This window comes from Protomyctophum bolini (genome assembly GCF_963924005.1).
Source record: "Protomyctophum bolini genome assembly, chromosome: 18".
Taxonomy (NCBI): Eukaryota; Metazoa; Chordata; class Actinopteri; order Myctophiformes; family Myctophidae; genus Protomyctophum; species Protomyctophum bolini.
In genome coordinates this window covers 1,208,134-1,218,133 of record NC_137879.1, presented here as the reverse complement: position 1 = coordinate 1,218,133, position 10,000 = coordinate 1,208,134, and the positions used below count along the sequence as shown (strand labels likewise).

General features: G+C 43.9%; 1 protein-coding gene across 1 annotated transcript in view; it reads right to left on the bottom strand.

Moving 5' to 3' along the window:
• The window catches only part of LOC308333047 (D(5)-like dopamine receptor), a gene marked incomplete at its 3' end in the record, with an annotated part of 40,108 nt that overhangs the window by 2,343 nt on the left and 27,765 nt on the right, over positions 1 to 10,000 (bottom strand). The window contains exons 10-15 of the mRNA XM_080789244.1: positions 9,909 to 9,994; positions 8,095 to 8,214; positions 7,868 to 7,994; positions 7,266 to 7,358; positions 6,905 to 6,945; positions 6,512 to 6,806 (exon numbers count right to left, since the gene is read on the bottom strand). Of these exons, the coding sequence (XP_080645370.1) occupies positions 6,512 to 6,806; positions 6,905 to 6,945; positions 7,266 to 7,358; positions 7,868 to 7,994; positions 8,095 to 8,214; positions 9,909 to 9,994 (762 nt within the window). The remainder of the gene's footprint in view (positions 1 to 6,511; positions 6,807 to 6,904; positions 6,946 to 7,265; positions 7,359 to 7,867; positions 7,995 to 8,094; positions 8,215 to 9,908; positions 9,995 to 10,000) is intronic.

Sequence of the window (10,000 nt, the reverse complement as noted above, 5' to 3'; positions counted from 1 at the left end):
TTTTTATTTCATTTTCCAGATTTTTTTTTCTTCTTTTTTTTAGATTTTCATTGGTGGGCCAGTCATAATGGTCCCGCGGGCCTGATGTGGCCCGCGGGCCTGAGGTTGAGTATCACTGCTCCAGGGGGCGCTGTGACACCTCTAGGGGAACCTCTGCATTCACAGAGGTTCCGTTTCAAAGACCGGGTTTGTATTTCTCTCTCTATGTATCTCTGTCTCTCTCTATATCTCCCTCTCTCTCTATGTCTCCCTCTCTCTCTATATCTCCCTCTCTCTCTATGTCTCCCTCTCTCTCTATATCTCCCCCTCTCTCTCTCTCTATGTCTCTCTCCCTCTCTCTATGTCTCTCTCTCTCTCTATATATATATATATATATATATATATATATATATATATATATATCTCCCTCTCTCTCTCTATCTCTCTATATGTATCTCTATCTCTCTCTATGTCTCTCTCTCTCTCTCTCATTGAGAGAAAAACACTCCTCTTGTTTCCACGGCAACGGATGTTCCCACGCTCCGACCACCGCTGCATCGGCCAATCACAGATCACCACGGCAACCCTCATAAACAATCACTGTATCACCACGGCAACCCTCATAAACAATCACTGTATCACCACGGCAACCCTCATAAACAACCACTGTATCGCCACGGCAACCCTCATAAACAATCACTGTATCACCACGGCAACCCTCATAAACAATCACTGTATCACCACGGCAACCCTCATAAACAACCACTGTATCGCCACGGCAACCCTCATAAACAATCACTGTATCACCACGGCAACCCTCATAAACAATCACTGTATCACCACGGCAACCCTCATAAACAATCACTGTATCACCACGGCAACCCTCATAAACAATCACTGTATCGCCACGGCAACCCTCATAAACAATCACTGTATAACTAGTTTCCCCCTGAGCGCTCCATGCTCAATTCATCAGATCATTTAAAGACAGTTTACCCCTGGGCGCTCCATGCTCAATTCATCAGATCATTTAAAGACAGTTTACCCCTGGGCGCTCCATGCTCAATTCATCAGATCATTTAAAGACAACTAGTTTACCCCTGGGCGCTCCATGCTCAATTCATCAGATCATTTAAAGACAGTTTACCCCTGGGCGCTCCATGCTCAATTCATCAGATCATTTAAAGACAGTTTACCCCTGGGCGCTCCATGCTCAATTCATCAGATCATTTAAAGACAACTAGTTTACCCCTGGGCGCTCCATGCTCAATTCATCAGATCATTTAAAGACAGTTTACCCCTGGGCGCTCCATGCTCAATTCATCAGATCATTTAAAGACAGTTTACCCCTGGGCGCTCCATGCTCAATTCATCAGATCATTTAAAGACAACTAGTTTAGCCCTGGGCGCTCCATGCTCAATTCATCAGATCATTTAAAGACAGTTTACCCCTGGGCGCTCCATGCTCAATTCATCAGATCATTTAAAGACAGTTTACCCCTGGGCGCTCCATGCTCAATTCATCAGATCATTTAAAGACAACTAGTTTACCCCTGGGCGCTCCATGCTCAATTCATCAGATCATTTAAAGACAGTTTACCCCTGGGCACTCCATGCTCAATTCATCAGATCATTTAAAGACAGTTTACCCCTGGGCGCTCCATGCTCGAGTGACCAAGGTTCATGTTTTCATGGGAAGTTAACCGTTTCTTTCTCCCCCCCCTAATGCCACCACGGACGCATCGAGGCCAGCGGTCGCCATCTCCACTTCCTTATTAAAGCACCGTAAACAAATTAACTCAGCCAGCACTTTTCAAACCGGGCCTTCACTTGTGGACCGGACGAGCCCTCAATCGTTACATTCCCTTACATGTCTATAGGGTTATTAAAGGATGCAACAAGGCTGGCAAGTGAACGGTCATTTATTCACGGTAAAATAATACTAATAATAATTCCATAGTTTAGATTGGGAGTGAGTCTGTAGTTCTGACTCCATATAAAGCGTCCCCAGAATACCAATGCTGTGTGGGGTTTAAAGGGCAATACCACTCATTTTCAACATTTTACTCATTAACCCATTTTGGTGTTATAGCATCATGTCGTGCTTTAGCTATTGAAAAACAGCAGATCTACAAGCTCATAGCGCGCCACCGAGTGGCGCGCTACGAGCTTGTAGGTCTGCTATTTTTGAAAAATCGAAGAGTGACTGACATAGAAGACATTTTTAGAACCAGGTCAGAATGGAAAACTGTCAGGATGTAGAAGACATTTCTAGAATCTGATCTCAGGTCAGAATGGGTTAATATACCTTAGAGCTGTTGAGTGGAAATGATACAAAAGTCCCCTCATTCTGAAGAATCTATTTTTAGACAGACAGACAGACAGACAGACAGACAGACAGACAGACAGACAGCAACCCACTTAATTATCTCCGAACACCTTCTCTCATAATAGATCTAAAACTTTATTTTAACGTCACATAATTATAGCATCTGTACATTTACTACAACCTTACAAAGTGTACAAATCAAGTACATGTATCATGTATCACAGTAAAGGATGCTGTACTGTACTGTCAGTCCTACAATAGCCTACATACAGTACAGCAGGGCTCTCCAACCTTAAGGGTCTGCTGTAGACCTCTCTGCTGGTCAGTAGACCTCTCTGCTGGTCAGTAGACCTCTCTGCTGGTCAGTAGACCTCTCTGCTGGTCAGTAGACCTCTCTGGTGGTCAGTAGACCATTCTCTGCTGGTCAGTAGACCATTCTCTGCTGGTCAGTAGATGTGGTCAGTAGACCATTCTCTGCTGGTCAGTAGATGTGGTCAGTAGACCATTCTCTGGTGGTCAGTAGACCTCTCTGCTGGTCAGTAGACCATTCTCTGCTGGTCAGTAGATGTGGTCAGTAGACCATTCTCTGGTGGTCAGTAGACCATTCTCTGCTGGTCAGTAGACCATTCTCTGCTGGTCAGTAGACCTCTCTGGTGGTCAGTAGACCTCTCTGCTGGTCAGTAGACCATTCTCTGCTGGTCAGTAGACCATTCTCTGCTGGTCAGTAGACCATTCTCTGCTGGTCAGTAGACCATTATCTGCTGGTCAGTAGACCTCTCTGCTGGTCAGTAGACCTCTCTGCTGGTCAGTAGACCAATCTCTGGTGGTCAGTAGACCATTCTCTGCTGGTCAGTAGACCATTCTCTGCTGGTCAGTAGACCATTCTCTGGTGGTCAGTAGACCTCTCTGGTGGTCAGTAGACCATTCTATGCTGGTCAGTAGACCTCTCTGCTGGTCAGTAGACCATTCTCTGCTGGTCAGTAGACCATTCTCTGCTGGTCAGTAGAACATTCTCTGCTGGTCAGTAGACCATTCTCTGCTGGTCAGTAGACCATTCTCTGCTGGTCAGTAGACCATTCTCTGCTGGTCAGTAGACCTCTCTGCTGGTCAGTAGACCATTCTCTGCTGGTCAGTAGACCATTCTCTGCTGGTCAGTAGACCATTCTCTGCTGGTCAGTAGACCATTCTCTGCTGGTCAGTAGACCATTCTCTGCTGGTCAGTAGAACATTCTCTGCTGGTCAGTAGACCATTCTCTGCTGGTCAGTAGACCATTCTCTGCTGGTCAGTAGACCATTCTCTGGTGGTCAGTAGACCATTCTCTGCTGGTCAGTAGACCATTCTCTGCTGGTCAGTAGACCATTCTCTGCTGGTCAGTAGACCATTCTCTGCTGGTCAGTAGACCATTCTCTGCTGGTCAGTAGACCATTCTCTGCTGGTCAGTAGACCATTCTCTGGTGGTCAGTAGACCATTCTCTGCTGGTCAGTAGATGTGGTCAGTAGACCATTCTCTGCTGGTCAGTAGACCATTCTCTGCTGGTCAGTAGATGTGGTCAGTAGACCATTCTCTGCTGGTCAGTAGACCATTCTCTGGTGGTCAGTAGACCATTCTCTGCTGGTCAGTAGATGTGGTCAGTAGACCATTCTCTGCTGGTCAGTAGACCATTCTCTGCTGGTCAGTAGACCATTCTCTGGTGGTCAGTAGATGTGGTCAGTAGACCATTCTCTGGTGGTCTGTAGTAAACAAATGTTTCCATTTTCATTTTACAATGTAGACATTTAGCAGACGCTCTTGGCGCAGAGTTATTTACAGTAAGCAATGCAAACACGAGGTAATACATCAAATGCATAATTATAATTATAGTTAAGGATCAAATTAAAGACTTCCATCAACATTTGTCTCTCTGTACAACGTCCGGCAATCTAGCAGAAAACAAGTCCTATAAAAACTAGCTAATGATCAAAGTCAAAGTCGTGCGATTCGTCACACACGTCAACGCAGTGACCTTTGATCTCTTGGAGCGGTGAGACGCAGCCGCGCTCACTCTGGAATTATTTTTGATTCGTTGATTTGACCCCCAATCCAACCCTTTGATGCTGAGTGCCAAGCAGGGACTGACCCCCCCCAATCCAACCCTTTGATGCTGAGTGCCAAGCAGGGACTGACCCCCCCAATCCAACCCTTTGATGCTGAGTGCCAAGCAGGGACTGACCCCCCCAATCCAACCCTTTGATGCTGAGTGCCAAGCAGGGACTGACCCCCCAATCCAACCATTTGATGCTGAGTGCCAAGCAGGGACTGACCCCCCCAATCCAACCCTTTGATGCCGAGTGCCAAGCAGGGACTGACCCCTCCAATCCAACCCTTTGATGCTGAGTGCCAAGCAGGGACTGACCCCCCAATCCAACCCTTTGATGCTGAGTGCCAAGCAGGGACTGACCCCCCCAATCCAACCCTTTGATGCTGAGTGCCAAGCAGGGACTGACCCCCCCAATCCAACCCTTTGATGCCGAGTGCCAAGCAGGGACTGACCCCTCCAATCCAACCCTTTGATGCTGAGTGCCAAGCAGGGACTGACCCCTCCAATCCAACCCTTTGATGCTGAGTGCCAAGCAGGGACTGACCCCCCAATCCAACCCTTCGGGCGGACTGTGTTTTATCTGCCAGGACCTTCGGGCCGACGGTGTTTTATCTGCCAGGACCTTCGGGTGGACGGTGTTTTATCTGCCAGGACCTTCGGGTGGACGGTGTTTTATCTGCCAGGACCTTCGGGTGGACGGTGTTTTATCTGCCAGGACCTTCGGGTGGACGGTGTTTTATCTGCCAGGACCTTCGGGTGGACGGTGTTTTATCTGCCAGGACCTTCGGGTGGACGGTGTTTTATCTGCCAGGACCTTCGGGTGTAAAGTGAACAGAATGGTTAAAATCTTGTCTCGGTAGGGACGTCGTCTCCGTCACGTTGTCTTTGCTCCTGATCGAATTCATTTGATTTTGAGCATCATCCGACACTGATTTTTCTCGATCCGATATTTCTATATTTTTATAGAACACCTGCTATGCCATATCCAAAATCACAGACATTATCCCGTCTAATATTATGATATGGATATACTATTGACACTATAGCGATGTCCCGATCAGGGTTAGGGTTAGTGTAGTGTAGTGTAGTGTAGTGTATAGTGTATAGTGTGTAGTGTATAGTGTGGTGTAGTATAGTATAGTATAGTATAGTATAGTATAGTATATGTATTGTATTGTATTGTATTGTATTGTATTACCTGGCAGCTTAAGGTTAGGGTTAGTATTGTATTGTATTGTAGTGTATTACCTGGCAGCTTAAGGTTAGGGTTAGTATTGTATTGTATTGTATTGTATTGTATTGTATTGTATTACCTGGCAGCTCAAGGTTAGGGTTAGTATTGTATTGTATTGTATTGTATTGTATTGTATTGTATTGTATTGTATTGTATTGTATTGTATTGTATTACCTGGCAGCTCAAGGTTAGGGTTAGTATTGTATTGTATTGTATTACCTGGCAGCTCAAGGTTAGGGTTAGTATTGTATTGTATTGTATTACCTGGCAGCTCAAGGTTAGGGTTAGTATTGTATTGTATTGTATTGTATTACCTGGCAGCTCAAGGTTAGGGTTAGTATTGTATTGTATTGTATTGTATTACCTGGCAGCTCAAGGTTAGGGTTAGTATTGTATTGTATTGTATTACCTGGCAGCTCAAGGTTAGGGTTAGTATTGTATTGTATTGTATTGTATTGTATTGTATTGTATTGTATTACCTGGCAGCTCAAGGTTAGTATTGTGTTGTATTGTATTGTATTGTATTGTATTGTATTACCTGGCAGCTCAAGGTTAGGGTTAGTATTGTGTTGTATTGTACTGTATTGTATTGTATTGTATTACCTGGCAGCTTAAGGTTAGGGTTAGTATTGTGTTGTATTGTAGTGTAGTGTATTTCATTGTATTGTATTGTATTGTATTGTATTGTGTTGTATTGTATTACCTGGCAGCTTAAGGTTAGGGTTAGTATTGTGTTGTGTTGTATTGTATTGTATTGTATTGTATTGTATTGTATTGTATTGTATTGTATTGTATTACCTGGCAGCTTAAGGTTAGGGTTAGTATTGTGTTGTATTGTAGTGTAGTGTATTTCATTGTATTGTGTTGTATTGTATTGTATTGTGTGTTACCTGGCAGCTCCAGAGAAAGAACCCAGTCCTTGAGTTGTGTATTATAGCTGTTGTGAACCTCTGGATCTCTGAGAAGTTTGAGGAAGTCAGATGAAGAGCTCTCTCCTCTAGACATCAGCGCGTCAATAAGGTCATAGCAGGCCTCTTCTGGTTGTGCTTTACTCTTCAGTTGTTGGTACACTCGGTCATCAACCAGCTCTTCAGAGTGTGCATACTGCAGAATCACCTGGAAGTCTGCTTGGAGCCACCTGGCCAGTTTCACCTTGTTCTTCTTCAAGATTTTCACAGAGGGTTCCTATCAACGGGAGAAGCAGGCAACGTGTATTGAGTGTAACGATACCATGTGACCTGATTTTGAGTCGCTGTATTTGCCAGAAAACCTGTAGTATTTACCTGAGTGGAAGAAGCCATGGTCTTCTCTGGATGAGGCACAGCTGAAACGCAAAGAAGGAATTTATTGAATGAATGTGTGAATAATAGTAATAATAATAACAATAACACTAATAATAACAATAACAATAATAATAATAATAAGGTAACAACAAGGTCACAAAGTGCTGAACAACAAAGGAAACACAATAAAGAAACAGGATGATAATAATAGCACAGCAGTGGAGGTAACAGATAAGAAAGTGAAAAATACACCAGACAATACATAACAATCACAACGATGAAGGAAGGATTAAAAGCAGCTTTATTTTTTATTTTTTTCTATTATTATTCTGGAACTGTAAGTCACATCGATCACACTCACGCATTTTCCATTTGCTCGAGCCCGGCTGAGACCAACGAAGAACATGTTTCCAGCTTGGCTTCTTCTCAGCGACCAAGTCACCGACCAAGTCACCTGACGCAAGATAAACATATATATGTATTATTCAGAAATGCACTGCAAACAATATTAATGAAGCTGACAATCATCTCAGTAGACAGGCGGCTGTGTGTACATGAAGACAACCATCTCTCAGTAGACAGGTGGCTGTGTGTACATGAACACAACCATCTCAGTAGACAGGCGGCTGTGTGTACATGAAGACAACCATCTCTCAGTAGACAGGTGGCTGTGTGTACATGAACACAACCATCTCAGTAGACAGGTGGCTGTGTGTACATGAACACAACCATCTCAGTAGACAGGTGGCTGTGTGTACATGAACACAACCATCTCAGTAGACAGGTGGCTGTGTGTACATGAACACAACCATCTCAGTAGACAGGTGGCTGTGTGTACATGAAGACAACCATCTCAGTAGACAGGTGGCTGTGTGTACATGAAGACAACCATCTCAGTAGACAGGTGGCTGTGTGTACATAAAGACAACCATCGGGTGACTGCTGTGTGCTTAGGGTAGGTACCTTGTCGAATGGTTGCAGTCCATGCCGTAACATCTGAACCACTCGCCTTCAGATTCAACTTGAAGGGAGGAGTCTGCTCATAGTATGCTTCAAAGAAACCTCTGGTTTCCACGGTGAATGGCAGGAACTGCACAGACACAGAACATTAATAATCATCTGACATCACACGTTCATAATAAACACATACATGTTCATACTAGCTTCACCTATCTACTATCCACACACACCTCGGGATCGATTTCCCCACGTGGCTCACTGGTCAGATGGTAGTCCTCGTATCCCATCGAACAGAAGGTGTTCTTGTCAATCGTATTGAAGCGTCCCTTCTTCAACTTCTTCCTGATGTCCTGCCCCACACAAGGACAGCACACACACACACACACACACACACACACACACACACACACACACACACACACACTTTAGATTAGGGAACGATAAAAACGAAGAAACAAATAAAGCGTCATCTTCTTTTCAGACGATGAAAAAGTCATGTCTAATAATGTAATATAGAGTTAACAGTGGGATATATCTATATAATGAAACTATGAAACTATGCATATACTATGTAGTGCTATGTCTACATATAAGTTACATAAGCTGAGCCTTTGCTTTCGCCTGTAAGGTTGTTGGGCAAATGCTACAGAAAGTGCTACGGGCTGAGATGGAGTCTGAAGAAATATTCATTTTGTTGGCAAAGAAATGGCATAGGTGTAATTGATGATTTATATATGGATGAAAGTCATATCAGGACTCAGGAGGTGAGGAATCAATTTAACCTGATAGGGGTGAGTTTTATCAGGACTCAGGAGGTGAGGAATCAATTTAACCTGATAGGGGTGAGTTCAATTTAACCTGATAGGGGTGAGTTCAATTTAACCTGATAGGAGTGAGTTTTGGAAATATCTTCAACTAAGTAGTAGTGTTGGAAGTGTGTTCCACCTTAGCTACTTTTGCTAGTCAATTACAATGTCAATTACAATGTCACGTCACCCCTGTGATCATCCCCTGCTAGTCAATTAAAATGTCAATTACAATGTCACGTCACCCCTGTGATCATCCCCTGCTAGTCAATTACAATGTCACGTCACCCCTGTGATCATCCCCTGCTAGTCAATTACAATGTCACGTCACCCCTGTGATCATCCTCTGCTAGTCAATTACAATGTCACGTCACCCCTGTGTTCATCCCCTGCTAGTCAATTACAATGTCACATCACCCCTGTTACTTGGGAGGGGATTTATCCCCCCAAAAAACATTTTTTTGCAACATTTGCGGCGAAATGAAAATGTAATTAATTTTGGCTCTTGGCTGATTAAACCACCTGTGACATCCGATTCAAATTTGGGGTGGATTGGAGGTTTGGTTCATGATTTGTGGCCTTTTTCTTCGATCTTCCCATTATAAGTCTATTGAGAACTAATATCAATTAAACTATACAACATTTCTCTTGCAATCAGCAAGCAATGATTTGCAAGCGCACGACTCCCGATGAAGCCGGTCGATTTGGCTCGAGTGCGTGCGGCAAAAACAACCACAAATAAAGGTAAGAAAGCCTTCTAGCATGGAGTTCTCTAACACATTTAGTGCCGGAAGTGCTTCAAAATAGGAGCTCTGGGGTGCCGGAGTTGTCTGATCGCTTTTACTCTGAAAGCCATGAACCGGAAACACTTTCCTAAAAAAGTTGACTTGACAAATTGACCTAACATCCCGATCGTTTTAATTTATACGATATATGACCCAAAAAGTGTTCATATTTTGCGGGAGAGACGGATGAGGAGCAGAAATGAAGCGCCAGCATATCGAAAAAAAAAAAAAGGAAAAATTCTGAATATTCTTATCTCGCCCCGTGTCACTAGGACGTCGCTAGGACGTCCACAGACGTCCAAGGCTACGATCGTTTCTAATCCTCATGACGGTCTCACACGTCGTATGAACTGAAACGGTTAACTTAACACCTGCACTCTAAACATAAACAAATATAGTGATACATGTTTCACATGATTATCACTGTATAAAAGCCATAGGTGTTCTGCTCACTTTAACATGCGAGGAGTTGTTGCTGGCGAGGTAGATGCGGAAACAGTGAGTGTCGACAGTACTGCCCAGATCCTCGTAGAGCAGCACTGATC